The sequence below is a fragment of the Mus musculus genome, chromosome 16, assembly GCF_000001635.26.
Source record: "Mus musculus strain C57BL/6J chromosome 16, GRCm38.p6 C57BL/6J".
Lineage (NCBI taxonomy): Eukaryota > Metazoa > Chordata > Mammalia > Rodentia > Muridae > Mus > Mus musculus.
Window position 1 is genome coordinate 26,970,568 of NC_000082.6, and position 21,394 is coordinate 26,991,961.

A 21,394-nucleotide genomic window follows, 5' to 3' on the forward strand; every position below is an offset into this window, starting at 1 on the left:
CAGAGGCAGAGAGAGGAGGGCTGAGGAGCCTGGCCTTGGGAAGCTGTCACAGATGAGAAGCATGAGAAGTGTAAGCCTTTGCAATGACACAAAGCAGGGCAATGAGCAAACGTAGCATGATAAAAAGAAAAGAAAAGGCCACCAGCTTTGCATCAAAATACATGTGGACTCCTATTCCTGGTATTTTTTAGATGAATTGTGTGGGTTGCTAGATCAAGGTCTCTAAGTTCTCATAACCCGTCTGATGAATTAGAAGCAAAATGCTTACAAGAGACTTCACATATGAATCATATTTGCTAATGCTCATTAATTTCCCTTTTCCTGATTAAATAAGAGGAACTTTTATAATATTACTTAGAGGGAGAGTTCTGACATTGATGATGCATAAATATCTATTGCTCTGCTGGGTCTGTTAACTTTTCTAAAGGGCATGTTGGATTTGCAAACTGGGTATTTTTTGAGGGTTAGATGTAAGTTCTAAAATTCTTTACTACATTTTTAGCACATACATGCTTTGCACATCAACTACTTTAGCACAGTAGCAATGGGTGAGCACATGGAGACATAGGATCACAGAACACTGGAGACCTATTCACAACTGAGTGCAGAGCAGATCATACATTCTTGGTGAAATCATTACACAGTGGGGCTGTGCATGGTGGTCCAAACACTTAACCCTAGCACGTGGGAGACAGAAGCAGGCAGATTTCTGAAATCTAGGCCAGTCTGGTCAACAAAGTCAATTCGGGATAGCCAAGGCTGTCACACAGAGAAACCATTTCTCAAAAAACCAAAGGGGGAAAAAAAGACCCCCAAAGTAAAACAAACCAAATCTGAAACCAAAATCTGAAAACCAAAAATCAGAAATTAAAAACCAACAAGAAAAATAAAACCAGAAAACCTACAATGGCAACGCTTCAAATCCTTGAACTCTGGCTATGCCCATTATTTTCTTAAGATTTATTGCTGCAGCATGAGCTTGATTATTATTTACAAACAAAACAACAAGAACAAGAACCAATACTGGAGAAAATAAGCAAAAGTGTGAAGTCCTTTGCTACATCTATCTATGTGTATGAGATAAAGGACCATGATTCTTCATGATGCATATCAACCCATGCAAAATCTTTTTTTTTTTTTTATGTAAGCAATGAGATCAGTTAAAAGCTTCCTTTGTATTGTGATAGAAGAGGTGGGTGTTGAAGAGGAGGCTAATAACAGTTCAGTTGTTGAATCAGGGTAAAAATATAGCAAAATAGGAGGTAATTTGACCTGCACAAGAACCAAGTCTGCAGACAGCAAAAGGTAGAGTGTGATCAGAGGTGAGGCGAGGATATAAATAGACAGGCATATGGAATGGTCTTTCATTTCACCCCTGGAGAATGCTTTCTTCGATTTGCCCATTAGTGGATTCAGTAGCTAGCATGTATAATAAAGAAGAATCATTTTTCTTTGTAAACACAGCTCCTTCCCATAGTATAGACAGCTGAGTCTCCAAGTAACAGAAGTATCGTGTTTCTCCTATCTCCTACAGGTTGAGTTTTGTTACATGTGGAAAAATTTCAATGCAAATTTTGCATTGACTTTTGCGATTATTTAGTATATTTGGAGAGAGGTTACACATTCAGTTTATGAGATACAGTGTTAACTTTACTCATCCAAAAACATATGTGGGAGTAAGTATTTTATTATGGACAGAGACTTAACTGATATTCACCACTTGGATGTCATTGGAGATTTCTCATGGATAGGATATATAGTAAACATTTTAAACTAATAAAAATCATTTCTATAGAAACAGGATGTGTGAAAAATAATCAACATTTAATTCTGCGAACAGAATTAACACAGTTGAGAAGAGTGTTGTGGTTATTAGCTAGAAAAGAGAAATGCCTTATATGAGGTCAGGAGTGAAATGTGACAAAATACAAACGGATGCTTCTGTGTGAAATGTGTATGTGTGTGTGGTTATGTCAGCCAGAATTTCTTTAATAGATTTATATCTACCATTATTTATTGACTCATAAATGATTGCTGATAATTTAGTTATACTTGATGTATTTTGTTAAGGCAAATGACATAGCACCGTCGTGTTGCAAAATCAGGAGGTTATCATGAAAAGGGCTTATCTTTTCAATATCATCTATATAGCGTGCATATGTGAGATTGTTTTCAAATGGACACAGGCCTGTATTCATTATTCAGGAATTCTTTTCTGTCTCTGGGAGCCTTGCTCTCTGCCTTTTGTCATAAGTTAGTGTTTCAGCATGGTATTTGAATCCAGGTAGACTGAAGCAGCTTCACCTTGCTATTGATAGATATGGGAGTTCCTCCTTCCTTCAGGTCCCACCTGGGATCTGGGGCAATCAATGCCTTACCTCTCTGCCTCTTACTATGTGAGCACTGGTGGGAAGCTCTGCTTAAGGAAAAGCTATCTATCTAAAGGGAAATAAGAAACGTCAATAGTACTATGAAAGAACATTAGAAAAATTGAAATTTACCTCACATTAACACAAACCCTGGAGAGGAAGCACTGTAACCAAGCAAAGAGTTCTCAGGGGTCAGGGTAAGCTCTGTGATGCAGTGCTCGGTGATAGTATGAGCCCTCAGAATCCACGCCCAGCAGCAGTAGCAAAATACATAAACAAGTCAGTAAATCAATACAGCTTTATTCCACACACTCTACCTCAGTGCACTAAAAAATGATTAAAATAGTTATGGTGAGTAATGTATGTCAGGATATGCTCATCTAACTCTGATATAAAATAAAATTCTGCCTCACGAAAATCAATATTTTACCAACTAGATTCCAGTGTCCACATCGTTCAAGACTTCTTGTCAGGGATGCTTGGCAGGCCAGATGACAGAAAGCCAGTGCAACATTAACGACTTGGAAGGTGAATTGGCTGTGACTGTAGCATTTACATTTATTGAAAATACAGAAATCAGAAAGTCTATTTCTATCAATACAACTGGACTCATTCCATTCCAGCCTTACCTGAGAAACTAAAAAGTGTTAATTGTATCACATAATGTATACCACAACTGAAAAGGATCCCCTTATTTCTTATTTCTTATTTCTTAATAACACATTAATTCAATTCAATTACAATCACATAAAAGAAATTTAAGTCAATCAAACTTCAATTTCCATTCCAATTTTATTTTCCACATTTCCCTTTTTTTAGAAAATAAAAGCATAGTGCCAATTTGTATCAATGGAAGCATATACATACTTCAAAAACAGTCTAAGAGAATAGACCTAGTGTTTACTGCCCTGAAAGTCACATTACTCCACTCTGGAAAACACTTTAGTGAGAATCCCAAAACCCCACCATCAGCTAAGGACAGATCCAAACTCTCTGTGACTTTGAATGGGGGACACTGCAATGGCAAATGAGAACAGTGCAGAAGCTCACTCTCCTTCTTTCCTTCCCTCTTTCATCCCTTCATCCATTTCTTCTTTCTTCCCTCTCACTTTGTTTGTGTGTGTGTGTGCTTGTGTTTGTGTTTGTGTATGTGTGTATGTTTATTCCCCTCAGTGGTACTTTTAACAGACATACACATTTCAGTGGCTTCTTATCTGGGTAAGAGAGCCACAGGAGCAAGGTGATGCGGTGGTGCTGCACACCTTTGATCTCAGCACTGGAGAGGTATAGGAAGGTGGATCTCTATGAGTTTGAGGCCAGCAAGATCTACAGAGAGATTTAAGAACAGACAGGTTTACAGGGAGAAACCCTACCTTGAAAAAAAACCAAACAGAGAGAGAGAACATTTTTTAGCACATGAAATGTTTTTTCTTCCTAAAATACTGTATCATGTGAAAACTTTCATTCCTTGAATTCTCTAGTACTCATGAATATACATCTAGATGTACATGTTGCATTTATTTATTCCTATCCATGCATCTTGAGCACCCAGTAAAGCCCAAACCTCAAAATACTAGGAGATAAATGAAAACATTCAGATGTTAGACATGAGCCCTTATTCTGAACAACCAAATTCTCAGTAAAAACAACAGTCTAGACATGTTTGATTTGTGATTCTGGAAAAATAAAAGCAATATTTTTCCCTTTACTAACATCAGTGTTTGTGTACCAATGAATCTCTACTCGTGGCAGAACTTAGAGAGAAGCCTGTTCCCTAGGACTGTCTTATTGGCTCCATATTTCTCGGGATAATGTATTTACCTTCTTCAGACATGCACACTAAGAAGCCCAGTTGGCCTATACATAAACATTTTACACCTGTTAATTTGCAACACTCCTTTTTTCTTGAACTGAAACAGCAACTACTTAGAAGATACTAAAGGCAACTTGTATTTCTGCATCTATATTGGATATCTGTGATATAAGTGGTATTTCCGCAAGTGTTGTGAGCACTACTGTATGCAAAGAAGCAATCGAGTGTTTCCTCGGAAATCAAATCACTAGGAGAAAAAAAATTGTTCACTTACATAGAATAAGTTTCCAGAACCATTTCTACTCTTCCAGATGGAAAGGCAAAAGAAACCAACCAATAAAAAAATCTTAATCACAACTAGTTTATGACTTTGCTCACATATCAATATAATGACCAATGATCATCATTTTGTATTTTGTGTGCATGGTGCATTTGCACAAGTTTGACACTGGGTAGCTTCACTTCTCACTCTCCTGTATTGAAGCAGTCTCTTGCTGTACCCGAGCCTACTGTATTTGACAGTCTATCTACCAAGCTTGCTTGAATCATTCCTAATCCGCCTGCCTTGCGCTGAGATGACAGGGAGGCCACTGACCCGCTTTACTGAGAATATCAAGGATCCAGGCTTGGTCCACACGCTCACACAACACATGCATTACACACAGAGTCATCTCCCTCACCTCTGATAACATTTACAAAGCTGGAACAATAAGAATAGCTTCAATAAATTAGACTTCCTGCAGTGTGCATTGCTATTCCTGGGAAAAAACACTATGTTCATTATGTTAAAATATATGCAAACATATTCTCATAACCATAGAGGTATTAATATAGTAATGTCTTAACTGTGTTTATTGCAGGCTCCTGCGCAGCCTTGTTGTTCATCAATGCTGGGAAATAATGCCCAGAAACTGCAATAGTTCTGCAGTGTTTAGTGGGTACCCATTTTAAATCTGAAGCCTCAGGACATCTTATTCTTTATTTTACAACAATTTAGAGCTTTGAGATGTGATTCTAGTATCATTCATTGATAATTCTTAACATCACGAGAAACATTTATCAAATATTCTGAATTAAATTATATTTGGATTATCATACTGTTTTATTTGGTAGAGTAAAAAAATATAGAACGCACCATATTTTTAGAGGGGGGAAAACAAATAATAAATTAACATGTCTAAGAAAATAAAAGAATTCCATAATTATGACAAAAATATACAGTGGACATGAATATGTACAAAAGAAAATAAGTGGCTGCCAGTATACAAAAATATCAAACTTACCTCTTGAGATAGGAATCCAAAGGCATGCAGAGGCTACCTGGGGTAGTTGCTCTAAGTGACAGCCTCCAATCTCAGCCTATAGCCTATAGTTAATCCTCAGCACACCCTTCCCCTGATTTCAGAACTAGCCTTGTGCCCTGACCCAAAGTGGCCAAGGTAATTTATTCATGTCCATATAATTTAATGTCCACAAGCAATTGTGTATATAGTAAATGTACATACAAAATACAAGACTATCTTAATATTACTTTACAAAAAATGAGGGTATTATAAACATTTATTTATATATTTTTCAATAATATCTTGCAAGAATAAAACAAACTGAAAGAATTTTTATGCATTCTTTCAGATTTATTATAACTCAATAAATTTCTAAACTGTTACATTTGAGAGAGATTACATAATGCACTCACTGCTTCCTCTCTTAAAGGATATGTTCAGATGTCTCCTATGCCTTTGTTTCTATAAACAATATACAGGCTCATCATCCCAATACCCAGGGGGTGCAACAAAAGTTCAAGAGTTTAAAGTCATTCTTAGCTCTGGAGTGAGTTTGAGGTCTGTTTCAAATTCAAGGTGGGTAGGAAGGAAGGAAAGAGGGAGGGAGGGGGAAGGGAAGGAGAGAGAGACAGAGAGAGAGAGAGAGAGAGAGAGAGAGAGAGAGAGAGAGAGAGAGAGAGAGAGAGAGAGAGAGAGAGAGAGAGAGAGCTCTATTTCAAAACAAAACAGTGCAAAGATTTAAGTCGTTTCTCTTAGCAGGCAGAGGTAGGCACAACCTGGCATGGTTGTCCACTGAGAGGCCCTACCAGCAGCTGGCTGAGACAGAAGCAAATACTTACACCCAACCATTGGTCTGAAGTCTGGGACCCCAGGGTTGAATTGGGGGGGGGGGGGGGATGAAAGCTGAAGGGAGAGTGACCCCATAGGAAGGCCAGCAGCCTCAAATTATCCAAACCCCAAGGAGCTTCCAGAGACTGAGCCACCAACCAGGGGCATACAGGGGCCAGTCCCAGTCCTAGGCCTCTGGCACAAATATAGCAGAGAACTGCCTGGTCTGGCCTTAGTGGAAGAAGATGTGCACTTAATCCTCATGAGACTTGAGGCCCCAGGGAAGGGGGAGGCCTGCTGGGTTGGGGGAGAGAACCCCCTTGGAGGCAAGAGGAAGAAGGAATAGAATGAGGAATTGTGGGAGCGGGGACCAAGAGTGGGGGCAACAACTCGAATGTAAATAAATAAAATAATAAAAATTGAAGAAAAAGAAGAATAAAGGGGAAAAAAAGAGAATCTAGGCCAGTTTATTAAGTAAAATCCAGGCCATCAATGCTATATACTGAGACTCTGTCTCAATAAACAATTAAACAAAATTTACTGATTTCTTAAAAGTGCATCTTACATTTTTAATGAAAACTCCAAAATGAGTTATACTTGATTTTTAAAGATTCCCTTCAGTTAGCTAGAATCATCACTAGCAGGAAGAAGTGAGGTTCTTTCCCACATTAATGCTAATTTGTTTCTTTATCCTAATGCTTTCACTTTCTCAGTCACCACTGAAATCTAACAGCAACAGCGGGCTTCCCAATTAAAGCTCTGACGTTAGATAAAGTGACATCAAGCATCAAGCCTTTGTGATTTGTTACCTTAATTGGTCCTTGATTTGTCTACATCCAAGTATTTGTCTAGTTTCTCTTCACTTTTCCATTTGATAAAGTAAGGAATTCCTCCTGTCTTGTGTCAAAAGTCTCTCTGGTATTTCTGACTGCAGAGTTTTGATAGTTGGTTATTTCTCCATCTCTTCAGTGTATCAGAAGTACCCGTTCTTCAGATATTTCATAGAAAACCCTATGAATCTATCTCTACATATTTCAATGTTCTTTTATTCATATTTTCTACTGGTAAACTTCAACTGGAGTGGTTATATAGTTTTCCCAAACCATCCACTTGTTTGCTAAAAGTCCATGGTAGGAGTCACATCACAACATGCATTCTATTCATGTCTCTGCGGTTTGATTCTTTTTTCTCATGCTTGCCAATTTTACCTTCTGTTGTCTTTGATTGGGATTTTGAGGGTATTATCATATCAAGCATGGCTTTTCAAAGCTTTGCTGATTTATTTGTCTTTTGTGTTGTCCCTCGGTTGTAAGCAGAACTTACAGTAGCACCATTATATAATGATATGTAATACACATAATGGGTGTTATGGTAATAACTGGGCTCATCTTCATGAGATGATTATTTTGCTCAATGACAATATGAAACGTGTGCAAAGTTCTTACTGTAACTGAAGTTTTATTAAGTTGCCCATGTACTAACAAGCAGTTTTCCTTTCTGTCGTCACCTGCTAAAGCTTTTTATACAGAGGTCTGTGACTGTGTGTCTCTCCACAAATACACATTTTTAAAATTTTTTTAAGCTTTATTTTATTCATGTGTATGAGTACACTGTAGCTGTCTTCACACCAGAAGAGGGCATCAGGTTCTATTACTGATGGTTGTGAGCCACCATGAGGATGCTGGGAATTGCACTCAGGACCTCTGGAAGAACAGAGCCATCTCTCCAGCCCGTTTGAAATCTATTTTTTTTTTCTTTTTTACAAATGCACATTTATCAAAGGATAGCAACCTACTTCATTTTTCCGACCGTTCTCACTACCCCGAGTCTAGCTGTGAACATGAGTATTGCATCTCCTTTGTCATTGTTCTACATCCTATTGCCTTTTAGATTTTCACTGCTTTTGTTTTATTCTGACTCTTATAAATTGCACACACATATTTTTTCAAATTAAATTAAACAGCATAAATCTTTTTGGAAGATTATAATTCACTCAATGTTATAATTTGGGAAAGTGTTTACTAACTGGCATTGTACTTAAGGTTTGAGTTCATACTTTTTAAGTTTATCAGCTTAGTAAAATCTTTCCAATATCCTTAAATCAAAACAATTCGCCTATATTTTCTTCGTAATTAGACATTATTTATAATTCAAATGCATAAACATAACTGTTATTATTCTTTTTGAGATTATTACAATCATATATTTATATATAAATATATACTTTAAAACAGCAAATTATTTTTTTAATTGGGTATTTATTTCATTTACATTTCCAACGCTATCCCAAAAGTCCCCCACACACTCCCGCACCCACTCCCCTACCCACCCACTCCCACTTCTTGGCCCTGGCATTCCCCTGTACTGAGGCATATAAAATTTGCACGACCAATGGGCCTCTCTTTCCACTGATGACTGACCAGGCCATCTTCTGATTCATATGCAGCTAGAGACAGGAGCTCTGGGGGGTGGGGGGTATTGGTTAGTTCATATTGTTGTTCCACCTATAGGATTGCAGATCCCCTCAGCTCCTTGGGTACTTTCTCTAGCTCCTCCATTGGGGGCCCTGTGATCCATCCAATAGCTGACTGTGAGCATCCACTTCTGTGTTTGCCAGGCCCCGCATAGTCTCACAAGAGGCAGCCATATCTGGGTCCTTTCAGCAAAATCTTGCGAGTATATACAATGGTGTCAGCATTTGGAAGCTGATTATGGGATGGATCCCTGGATATGGCAGTCTCTAGATGCTGTTAATACTTTAAGCTGTAGTTAACATAGTATCAATTCATATATTAAAAACGAATACAAATGTACCACATTAAATGATTAACAAGTTTACACCAATGGATGATGTATACAGTACAAGAGAAAAATACATCACTTTAAAATTAGTAAGCATTATTTTACTTCTTTTAGCATTAAAGAAAAGTTGAATGGGAAGTATGGAATTTTATGATTTGATTTTTCATCCCTCAACCTCCCCCATTAACTAACATGCCATACTAGGAATAAATGTAGTACATTTTCAAAACGACTTTGGATCATGAGAACTGAGTCCGTGGTTCAGGTGTAGGTGCACACTTTATGTTGTCACTTTAGGGATGTTGACTGATGTGTAACGGCACATGTTCACAGGTAAATTGTCAACAGCATTAGCTCCACTGCCATAAGCCATCCTCGGTCCCTTCATTCGCCTCTTTCCCCTCATTTTCTATTTCATTTTAAATATTTATGTATCATGTTTTTCTTTCTAGTGTAATTTTGCCTTTTTGGCAAAGTTAGTATTCATCATCTTGCTCACTTTCTGTTATCTATTTATTTTACTTTTAGTGTTCATACTTAAGCATATCTCTACTGCTTTTTCTCTAAAATAGTATTAATATTATTTTGTACATTTTATGTGCTTGCCAATCATTAATAATCAATAGTCTATGTTATCTGTAGATTATAGCTAATAGTCTAGAATTATCCATAGTATCTAACTCAGTCTTTACATCATTATAAAGTGGGCAAAATAATTAATCACAAAGAAAAAAAAGTTTTTGTGCAAATTGTGCCGATAATATTAAATGGAGCTAGCATTTTTTGAAATTAGGTAGATTCAGTTTGGGCAAAATTTGGTATGTTTTTGTATACTTTTTTTTCAATTCCTCTAAAACTTTAGTTTTAGAAACTGAAACTATATAATGACTTAGCGATACTAAGAGAGGCATCAAGAGAAAAAACTATGAATAATTTAGTAATCCTTCTATGGACTTTCTAGAATCCATCTCAGTTCCTCAACCCTGCCAGCCCCCATCGGATATTTTTATTTATTTACATTTCAAATGTTATCCCCTTTCCCGGTTTCCCACTATCCCATCTTCCCTCTCCCTGCTTCTATGAGGGTATTCACCCACCTTCTACTTATTCCTGTCACCGTGCCCTGGCATTCCCCTATACTGGGGCAGCAAACCTTCAAGGGCCTCTAATCCCATTGAAGCCGGACAAGGCCATCCTCTACTACATATGCAGCTGGAGACATGGGTCCCTCCGTGTGTACTGCTTGGTTGGTGGTTTAGTTCCTGGAAGCTCTAGGAGGTCTAGTTAGTTGATATTGTTGTTCTTCCGATGGGTTGCAAACCCCTTCAGGTTCTTTAGTCCTTTCTCTAACTCCTCCATTGGGAACCTTACGTTCAGCGTGGCCAATCATTGGTTGGCTGCAAGCATCCATCTCTATATTTGTCAGGCTCTGGCAGAGCCTCTCAGGAGACAGCTATATCAGGCTTGTCAGCAAGCACTTCTTAGCATCTGCAATAATGTCTGGGTTTGGTGTCTGCATATGGGATGGATCCCCATAATAGGATAATTTAGAAAGATTACTTGTAGATTATTATTTTTGAACAATGCTTTCTCATGTCACAGAATCAAATGAGATTCCATTGCTCACAGGACAAATCAAATTAAGACTAAAGTGAATATCAAGAAATGTCCAGAGCACACAGAGTAAGTTAGCATGGCATAATTTTGAAAACTGGTGTGTTGATAGAAATACCTGTATATTGAAAAATATTTATCCCCTCTTCCATTTGCAATTCATATCACAATCATTCAGAAATTAAAATGTAATTTAAATTAAACTGTGTTAATCATAACACTAAAATTCATCAAAAATTAATTAAGCTAGATATATTAATAACATTTAATCTTATGAAAGAATTTTATTTATCCATTAAAAATAACATGTAAAAGAGAAAAAATGACTATAAATTCAAAAAATGGTGAATGTGGAGGCAGGCAAGGTAAAGAAGAGATGAGATAATTAAATTAGCATCTCAAAGAATTATTAAAAATATGCAAATAATTCAAGCTAGAAATATCTCACACAGTCCTGGGACAACAAGAAGGGAAAGCTGTGTGATTTGGCAGCAACTACAAGCTGATGAGAACATCACAATGGCTGCCTGAGCTTAGGAGCGTAATTTCACATGCAGGTTTATAAATCTGTAAAGATTTTATAATGATTATTTATGATCAATTCCGACTCCGACATTCTAATGTATTATACTGCATTTGTCCATTACCACTTCCCGGAAAGCACAATTTTATTTCATACTTCTGTACATTTGACAACAATATTCTTTTATTTTTTGAGATTATAATATAAATAATTTCTCCCTTCTTTTTCTCTCTCAAAACCCTTCCATGTAACTCTTCTTGCTCTCTTTTGAATTCATGGCCTTTTTTTTTTTTTTAAATCCGTGTTGCACACACACGCATGCACACAAACACTTATTCCTAATTGCATAAATATGCCCTAAAATGTACTTGTATGTATGCTTTCATAGCTGACCTTTTGTACTGGGTAGCCTTACATAAACATCTACAGGTAATAAAGGAATACTGAGTGCATTATATTCTTTACAGCAAAGTAGGGTCTCCTACTAAGACAACTTGAACCATACTGCCCTCTATGGGATGTTGGCTGATTTACAGCGTTTCTATTTTTCTTTTTCCTCCCTCTTCTATTCCCTTTCTCTTCTCACATTCTCTCCCCTCCTCTGTACATTTGTTCTTAAAGACCTAGTCACAGATTGAAGAAAGAGGTAACATGAGCAAAACATATGTGTACTCGTGGAATTTAACATAGACTACAAATGCAAGACCAAAGCAAAGCTTGAAGTTTGAACACATGCACAAAGACACTGGTTTGGATAAAATTTGGATAAAATTTGTTCTACAAATCATAGACTGATATGTTGACACGGATTTTTGAGGAAGTAAACAAAAGGAAAGACCACTAACGGCAGGTGATTTGATGCTCAGCGTTCAAAGGCTACATGTTCTTGTGCCCCTATTTGGCCTTCCCTCTGGGAGATTTATGTAGAGATAATTTAATGACAGAGATGACGCATTAGTGAAACCACTGTGGGTTTTGTCTTAGTAACAGAGACCCTCTGAGCAGAGCTCACTCACTCTTTATCTCTCTCTTTCATGGTTTTTCTTTAAATTTAAATACGATTACACAATTTCACTATCCCTTCAGCCTATCCTGTACCCCTCTTCTCAAATGCATGGCCTCTGACTTCCACTATATTGTTGTTACATAGATATTTAATATAAAGATGAAGAAACAATCTTCTTAGTCTTTACAATGTTGCTTGTATATATCTGAGTTAATATAGAACACTTGGCATTGGATAACTAACTGGGCAGCTCTTGCTTGGAAAAGACTATTTCTCCTCCCAGAATTCCTTAGTGGCCTGTAGCTCTTTGACTAGAGTTAGAGTCCTGTGTGTGACATTACCTTCCATGGTATCATTTCTGTTTGTGTCATCCATATTCAGGTCCTGTTTATAGCTCTTTCTTTAACAAGTTTTCAGGATTTTTAACGCAATGATCTCTCACTTCACAGATAGACTGACTCGGTGGGGTTCCAGGTTATATAATTTCTGCTCACTCCTTTCTAGGTCTTCCTGGGTAATGCCCACTTATTCTTTGTCTTCTTCTTTGTCTTCTGCTTCCTCCTCTTCCTCTTTTTCTTGTTCTTCTTTTTCCATCTTCCTTTTCCTTCAGAGTTTCCTCAAGTCAGGTAGATTCAGACCTGTTTGTTACAGTACCTAAGGGTTCTTTGCAATCAACATGACATTTACCCCCTTTCTATTCATAACCTAGATTTTTGGTATATACTGAATACACCACAGAACACATAATTTCATCTATCTGTGTGTTAAGTTGAAGGATGCAGAATGGAGGGAGAATTATAAATTGGATGAAAGCTTGGTCTTAAAACAAAATCATCTCCTGTTAGAAGCAAGCATGTGGGCTACTAAGTTCTCCTGTGCCTTGACTTCTTCATCTCTAAAATCCTTTATTCCCACACGCTTTCTGTTTTGAAGACTAAAAGAAATACTATTTCTAAAGATTCTTAGGCATACTTAACAAGCCTTCATACATTATGTGAAAATAATTAAATATTTAATGAAAAGTCAAATTGAACTACCTTACATTAAAACTGTTAAAACCTTATTAATTATTTTGAAATAAGCAAGACCACATTTTCACTTATACTCTGTGTTGCCTTTATAATCTCATTAGGATGTTTTGATATTGGGCAATACAATTTTAAAGTGGTTCAAAGAATATTTTCTTCATATCACTTATTGTCCTGTATTTAATTTGTTTAGCTGTTTCAAAATCACAGTTTTCTTTCTCGGAAGTTCTTATTGTTTTATCTCATAAATTGGAATTTCTTCCTATGTATGTCTTCAGAGGCCCCTAAAACAATATAGGCAATTGTCACTGCCATTGGGTGCTAAGCAAAAATATTGGGTGAATACAATAGTGAGGTACAGTATGACATATTTATATAAAATTAGTATATCCTAATAAAAATATAACAAAATCTGTCAAAGAGGAAAGTGTACTGATGATCCAAATTGTCTGCAAGGAACCTATCACTGTGATACTAAGATGCATAACTAGACTGAGATTTAAGATGCTAATAAGATACATGATGTATGAAGTCATATGTAAAATAATGCATAACATGTAGAGCTTGTATATAAAAAGCTATGATGTAAATGAGGCAGACACAATATTTCTATGCTTTACCTAGTAGTGTGGTTGAGCTGCCTGTCTTTCTCCCTGCTCTAGCCCACTTCCTTTCTTGGAAGTGGATCTTTAATAATTTTCTTATATTGCTTAGAAAAATTCCCCATACATTTAGTAACTGTGTACCAACTTTCTGTTTCCCGAAACAGAGGTTAAGATTTATCTTTGTCAACAGAGTCAAATTGTTCCAGTATGCTTCATGATAATTATCTGTAGCCTGCTGCCATGTCCCCGTGCATATTAGTTATGTGATCATATTCTGAATAAGTCTTTTGGATGTTTTATTCCGTTCTCTTCTTGTATTCTACAGTATCACATGTCATGATTACTGTATTGCTAGAGGTATACACTCTAACCACTTTTCCAGGCAGGTTCATTTTCAATTTATTAATTTCACTGTCAATTTTTGCTAAAACTTTTCTGAGGTTTGTTTAGGAACAAAATTAAATTTATATATTGCGTTTTCAAAAAATAAATCAGTGTGTAAAAACTGGGTCTCATAATCGTGGCTACAATGTATCAAGTTAAGAATTATTAATGAAGCAGGTCACCATGAAGATTGCCCTAGTATTTTCTTACCACTTTGACCCAAATACCTGATTGAACATGTAATGGTGGAAAGTTTTATTTATTAACACATCTTCAGAGAATTCATCTTATGGTCATATGTTCCCCAAGCTTGGACAGAACATCATGACTAAGGATATTATGACAGGAAAGGGCTGTTCAGCACAATGATAGAAACAGAGATAAAAGTAAGACAGGAAGGAGCCAGAGGGACAATCCCAAGAGGACTTGATCTCACTGACTTACTTTCATCCAAGTAGAAACCAAACCCTAAAGTTTCCAGAATTCCCTAAAATATTAGCCTAAGCTTTAAGAAAAGAGTCCTAGGAGGTGTTCCATATTTAAATCAGAATCTAATGGGTTGGGGATGTTACATGTAAAGCTATATGACAAGGTATGGGAAGACATTTGAAGTGACATATTTTAGGAGAAAGCTGAAGAGCTTACTTGATAAGTTTAGTTTTCTCTGTAAAGTAGAAGATAGTGCAACCACTGATAGATAAACGTAGCTGTGTGAACAGCTAGGGAGGTCAAAAACTGGCACAAAGGGAAGAAAAAGGGACTTTATCATCCGTCAAAACAATAAGATACAAATGCATGGAACTAAGTTTTATCACGTTGAGGCAGACAAACGTAAGACAAGTGTTAGGATGGGTTTGTGTTGGAGGATTTTCCTCAGAAGAATGAAATTCCCAACTCAGAAGATATCAGGACAGGTGGCTATCCATGGGAGGCCTCCCCTTCCTTCTCTGAGGAGAAGAGGATGAGAGGTGGGGGAGGGGATGTGAGAGGAAGGGACCAGCAGGAGAGGACAGAGGGGATCTGGATGTAAAATAAATAACCTTAATTAGGTCTCTCTCTCTCTCTCTCTCTCTCTCTCTCTCTCTCTCTCTCTCACACACACACACACACACACACACACACAGTCATCTTCAGTGAGCTGTTGCATCCTTCAGACACTAGAGGGGGCTTGCTGAAGACAGTTCTAATTCTCAAAAGGGAAGCAAAGAACAGCTCCATTAACAGGATTGATCATTCTAGGTAAGGAAAGGCAGTTCCATTGTGCATTTTAAAGCACATAAAAATAGAGTGAATGTTGCAAAAACTGGAGGGGGAATGTTTATTTTGTATAACCTTGCAATATGACGCTCAGTCAACTTGCTTTAAACTTAGCCATGGCTGCACACACTTGCAATTCCTGTACTAGAGAAATAAGAACAAAGACATTGTAGGTTCAATGTTAATCTCAGCTACAGAATAAGTTTAAGGCCAGCCTGGGTTACATGAGACCTGACTCAAAAACAACAAGCAAATAAACAACATAAAAGGAGAGAGGCTAATACATCAATCTTCTCTAAATACTGGTTAAATCTAGAACATTCTATCTTCTACCTTTAGATTTGTGAATGAAGGGCATTTTTAGGAAATAAAACCCAGAATATATGCAAATATAAGAATATGATTTAGTATTTTTTTAGGTCTTGGAATTTTATCCTACTGATGACCGGAAATCCACTGACTAGTGAAAACTTGGCTGGTTCATAACTTGGTACTTCAAATAGTGTTGTGATAAAGCCAGATATGCAGTTATCTCTGTTATGAAGGAAAATCTGTAAAAACAAAACACAAAAAACAAAACAAACAAACAAAAAAACCCTGCTGGGCAGGATGGGCAAGACAAGTGTTTGGATAGATTTGAGTCGGAGGGTTTTTCTCAGAAGATGTCAGGGCAGGCTGATAACCATGGGAGGCCTCCCCTTCCTTCTCTGAGGAGAAGAAGATGAGACGTGGGTGGTGGGGGAGAAGACAAAATAAGAAGGGAACACTAGCATTATTGGTAGATATATAAATTTCACACTCACTATATAAATTAGCATAGAAATCCTTAAAAATCTTAGGCTAGAACAATCATATGATCCAGTAGAATCCAATACAACTTCCGACATGGTCATTTGATCTTTGACCTATATCTCTAGATTTCAGTTTTAAAATGTACAATATGTAAACAATAATAACAATTTTATTTTACTCTGGATTTTACTGGCTGTGAAATATATGCATATAAATGTATATGAAAATCAACATCTGTGTATATGTGGTGTGTGTGTGTGTGTTGTGTGTGTGTGTGTATGAATTTGGGTGTCTTTTTTATAACCTTCAATATAGGGCTCTTCTGGCAACACATAATGGAGGCATAGACCCATCAAGGAGAACTGAGATTCAAGTCTACTGAATCTTGAGCGGGAAGACTTGTAGGGAAAGTTCTAAGACCATTTTTTCAACTAGATAATATGATTATTGTAACATGGATGGAGCAGAGAGAATGAAGCAGATCCAGGTCACTAGAGTAGGCTCTAATGAGTGTGTGGCTACTGTGCTTTCTCCCCAAACATGTACCTTCGGCAAAAGCTAAACATGAAACAAAATAAATAAATAAAACACCCCTGAGTCTCACAATCATATCAACATGAAATGTATAATTTATACTATTTCCTGGAATTTCAAAATCCCAATTTGAATTACTATTCATAATTCTAATGGGGATTCAGTGGGCTTAGATTTTGATTCCTATAACACCCTATCAACAGGATGTTCAACCATTAGATTTCCTTGTTAATGTCATTTTGGTCAAATGGTCAATTTGTACATTCTTCAAATACTCTATTTTCTTGAATGATACCATTGATCACATCACCTCATCATTGGTATAAAGTCCAATAAGATCTTGTCTTTACTTTAATGCTTTACTGGATTCAAAGATTAATATTTAATCTATAGTAAATTCCTGGATTTTTGTTTGTTTGTTTGTTTTGTGAGACAGGGTTTCTCTGTGTAGCCCTGGCTGCCCTGGAACTCACTCTGTAGACCAGGCTGGCCTCAAACTCAGAAATCCACCTGTCTCTGCCTCCCAAGTGCTGGGATTAAAGGCCTGCGCCACCACTGCCCGGCTTAAATTAATGGATTTTTAACAACTTTAGAAATCAATATTATGAATTAAAACACATTCAAACTCCATGATTAAATGTCTAAAATAAATTCATTGAAAAAGAAAAGTTACAATGGACATTATAAAATATTTAGAACTATAGAAAAAGATGGATTTTTCATCAAAATTTGTTAGGAATAAATATATTAAAAGTGCTTTATAGATTTAAAATACTGAGAAGAACTGGGGCTGTTGCTTGGTGATACAGCATTTGCCTAACATGAAATCATTTTCGCTTCCTGACAAACAAAATCCTCAAAAAACCCTGGAAAACAAAAATTGAAATTTTACCTTATTATTTAATCTACAAAGCTAGGAGAAAAATGTTGAAAGGAAAAGAAAGAAAAGATTGGTGACAGAATAGGAGTCATTGTAATGAAGAACTGAAAAATGCTGAGCTCATCAGAAAATGTCTTTAATTAGTTTTTAATATATCTATTCAATAGACATTCATGTAATAATCTGGTATGAGAAGAAAGAATGTTAAACTGTCTGAGATACTGAGATAAGTATGAAATTACAGTTACTCTAATAAAAATGTATAAGCACTTTGAATTTATGAATGCATATAACTTTGAACATTTTCTTGTTAATATTTTAGAAATATTGATATTTAAAGTGTTAATTATGGAGTTAGAGAGATAGCTCAGCTATTGCAAGCACTCCCTGTGCTTTCAGAGCACGTATGTTCAGTGCCCAGCATTCCTGCTAAGCCCCTCACAAATCCTCATGGCTCCAGTTTTAAGGGACCTAAAACTCTCCTTTGGCCTCCACGGACACACATATGCATTGCTCACACTCACACATGGTCATACGTGCACAAAAAAATGTGAAAACCTACTTGAAAATAATAATGATACACTGTGCTCTTGTGTTCTCATTAATGAGTGTTTAATTCTACTTACAAAACCTCACTGATCTTATTTCATTGACATTAATGGTAAAGAGAGAAACTTCACGTATGAGGTGTGTGATGAAGCTAAAGCAACACTCAGGTGAAATCTGATTGAGAACTGTGTTAGATATCGCAGGGTGGGATGGTACCCAAGGGGTCAGACCCCTCCTCTAAGGAGAAAGGGAGGGGACGATGGGGGGGGGGTTGTAAGGGTAGGACTGGGAGGAGAGGAGTGTGTGTGTGGTGGAGCTGTGATGGGGATGTAAAGTGAATAAAACATAAATTATAAAAAAAAAGATAGAATTACCTTAGAAAGGAAGACACATTGTTCAAGCTGCCCTGTAATGATAGCTGCAAAGTTCCAACATCGGGAAAACATTGCCTTTGTCTGTGTGATGTCACTCCATCCTTACCACCCATGGTTTAGAGAAGAATTTGAAGGATACCAGTACTCTCTGACTTCTAGCCGTTTCCTTCAAGCTTGCTCTCTAAACTTCACAAAATTTTGTTACCTTTTCTGGCTGTGCAGAATTGACTTGTAGAGCCGCTTTCAGAACGTTTTCCAAATATCCCTGATCGTAGGCTTGACCTACGTAGGCTCTGCTGTTCCCTCACACAGGGCGCTAAACTTTAGGACCCAGACACACTGCCTTGGATGCACCACTCTCTTTGCAACAATGGATCCCAATGGAGAGCTGCTCCACTTGAGCATCAGGCATCTGGTCCTGCCTATCCTCTGCTTCGCTGTGCATTCTCACTGATCCATTCTAATTAGACAGACAGCAAACTCCGCATATTCTGTGTACCAACAACCGGCTTCTAATATACTCGTGTTCACGCTTTTTCTGACACTCACATTTTATTAACACATGCTGGTTTGGCATTATTAACATCTCTCTCCCTCTTCTGCCAGAAAGAGCCTCTGAGTCAGTCCTTAGCATTTCTTGTTTCTGCCTCTTTCTAACCGGTTTTACTGGCACCACGTTGGCCAGGAGCCCATCACTAACCTGGAACACAGCATCTTCCATAGCCTCTTGTTGCCCAGTCCGTGATTCTCATCACTGCTCAGTTTTTGTCAAGCATCATGCTCATCTGTGAGCTCACACGAACGCCTTCTTCAGCGAGTCACTTTTTCTTACTGCAAAAAAACGCTAAAAGATTTTAAGAGCTCTCAAAATCAGTCCCCCGTGTCTAATCAATGTAATTTCCCATGTCTAATCTGCACCTCCTTATGTTCCTGGTTATAATATTCACAATAAGTGAAATCTCACTGTACATTAATCACACTGAAAGTGAATTGTAAAGACCTCCCACTATGACCTCGCAAATAAGTCTTTTGCTATTGAAACAAGATTATAGTTTGGGTCAATTAAATTTTCTTTTATTAAAACACACCCAAATAAGAATGTAGGAAAGATTAAACTGGAAAAGTAAGTTTATTAATTTATACTTTTATTTTTGGTTTAAAAAGAATTATTTCTTGCTTAGCGACACTAATAAAATATTTTTTTCTATGATGGCAAATTGTGTTTAAAAACAAACCTTTGGCTCTGATTGTTAACCAGTTTGCCCCACAGGGGGTAGTGAAGAGGTTTTGTGCAGCTTGTCTAATATTATCCTAAAGGGTTATTAAGAAAATTGCCTGTAACTTGTACCGATCTGTGGTTTCTGCAATTTCCCATTGACTTATGTCTTTTAATTCCCTGGTTATACACCATATCAGTTGTTTCTTAATTCACTTCAAGCCACATATCATTATGTCTGTTACTCAGAAGCCCCAAGTCCCTTGCCACCCTCAATGGTTATTTAATATGATAGTGGAGATTATGTAATCGACAATGAAACTGGATCGCAAGCTGAGGCTTAAGTTGTAAGGGGCAGTAGACTATTCTCAGATTGCTTCATGAAAGGATTTACAATAATAGCAACAAAATCACAAGTCTTAAAATTAGCATTATTTAAGTAGCCAGTTTCCTATCTATATTTAATTTTCTGGATTCTTAAGTTTTATATTTTAACTACTGCTTCTGCTTTCTCGTGTGTTTATATCCACATTCCTGGTCCCATATATGTCATCAATGAAGATTATTCTTTCTAACTGCTATAATATATTCATGAATATAAACTCAAAATAAAATATTGTAACATTTAAATTACAGGAAATATACCCTTTTTTAAAGTTGAGAAATGTATTCCACATAGTCATACTAGGTTTTTAAAAAAATAATGCTACCAAATTCTGGTAGCAAAATTCAATATTATTCGATGCTGTTATTATTAGTGTTATTTCTTCAATAAAAGCTGTATTGATAAGCTTGGCACAGCATGCATATGTGAATGTACATTTGCTAAAAGTATTCATCAACTTTCCATTTATATTGAATAGGCACATTTAAAGCCATATATACATTTTCAAAATATTAGGGGCTTTTTTTGTGTGCAGTCAATAACAACTAAAACAATTCCAGAAAGTTCTCATTTCTCCCCCACACATTGTGTGACAACTATTTCCCAGAGAGATTGCCCAGACCTGCAAATTCATACATGTAAGTTTATATGTAGCACTCTTACCTTGAGATGAAATTTCTTAGCCAGAATCGTGCACCACTGTCTCTAACATTTAACGTCTCATTACTCTCTGGAAACCTCACTACTACCTATAAATGTGTTCTGCTGGCTCATAAACAATTATATCATCAGTCCCCTCCGTCTGTAACAGGAGACCTTAACCACAGAACTGGGAAATAAAAGGAAGACTTGTGCCAGGAGCAATACTGATGCCAAAAACCTGCCTTGCAATGATTGGCTGAATGGGCCAACCAGTTGAGTTTCATTCACCACACCGGACTCTTGAGTTAACCTACAAGCATTTTTTTTTTCATTTTCTCTCTATTTTTTTTTTTCCTTTTCCAAGGTCCCCTTTGATTTCATGCTGGCTTTTTAAATTGAGGATAGAGTTAATTCACTTAACAATGCCACAGCTGGAATTAAGTATGCCTCTTTTACTGCTGGGCTGAGCGGCTGTACAGCCTGGTTGTGTCTTATTGGATGCCCAACACC

The 21,394-nt window shown here is 36.9% G+C and overlaps 1 protein-coding gene across 3 annotated transcripts in view; it reads right to left on the minus strand.

Annotated features, from left to right (window-relative positions):
• Gmnc (geminin coiled-coil domain containing) overlaps window positions 1–21,108 on the minus strand; it is a 34,441-nt gene extending 13,333 nt beyond the window's left edge. For 2 of the 3 annotated variants that reach the window (NM_001285918.1, NM_001013761.2), the window contains exons 1-2: window positions 20,906–21,085; window positions 19,342–19,472 (exon numbers count right to left, since the gene is read on the minus strand). In NM_001285918.1, coding sequence (NP_001272847.1) covers window positions 19,342–19,393 — 52 coding nt within the window. In that variant the 5' untranslated portion in view covers window positions 19,394–19,472; window positions 20,906–21,085. Of the gene's footprint in view, window positions 1–19,341; window positions 19,473–20,905 lie in introns of all 3 variants that reach the window. The other variant, XM_006522113.3, reaches the window with a different exon arrangement.
• Window positions 21,109–21,394: the final 286 nt, after the last annotated feature.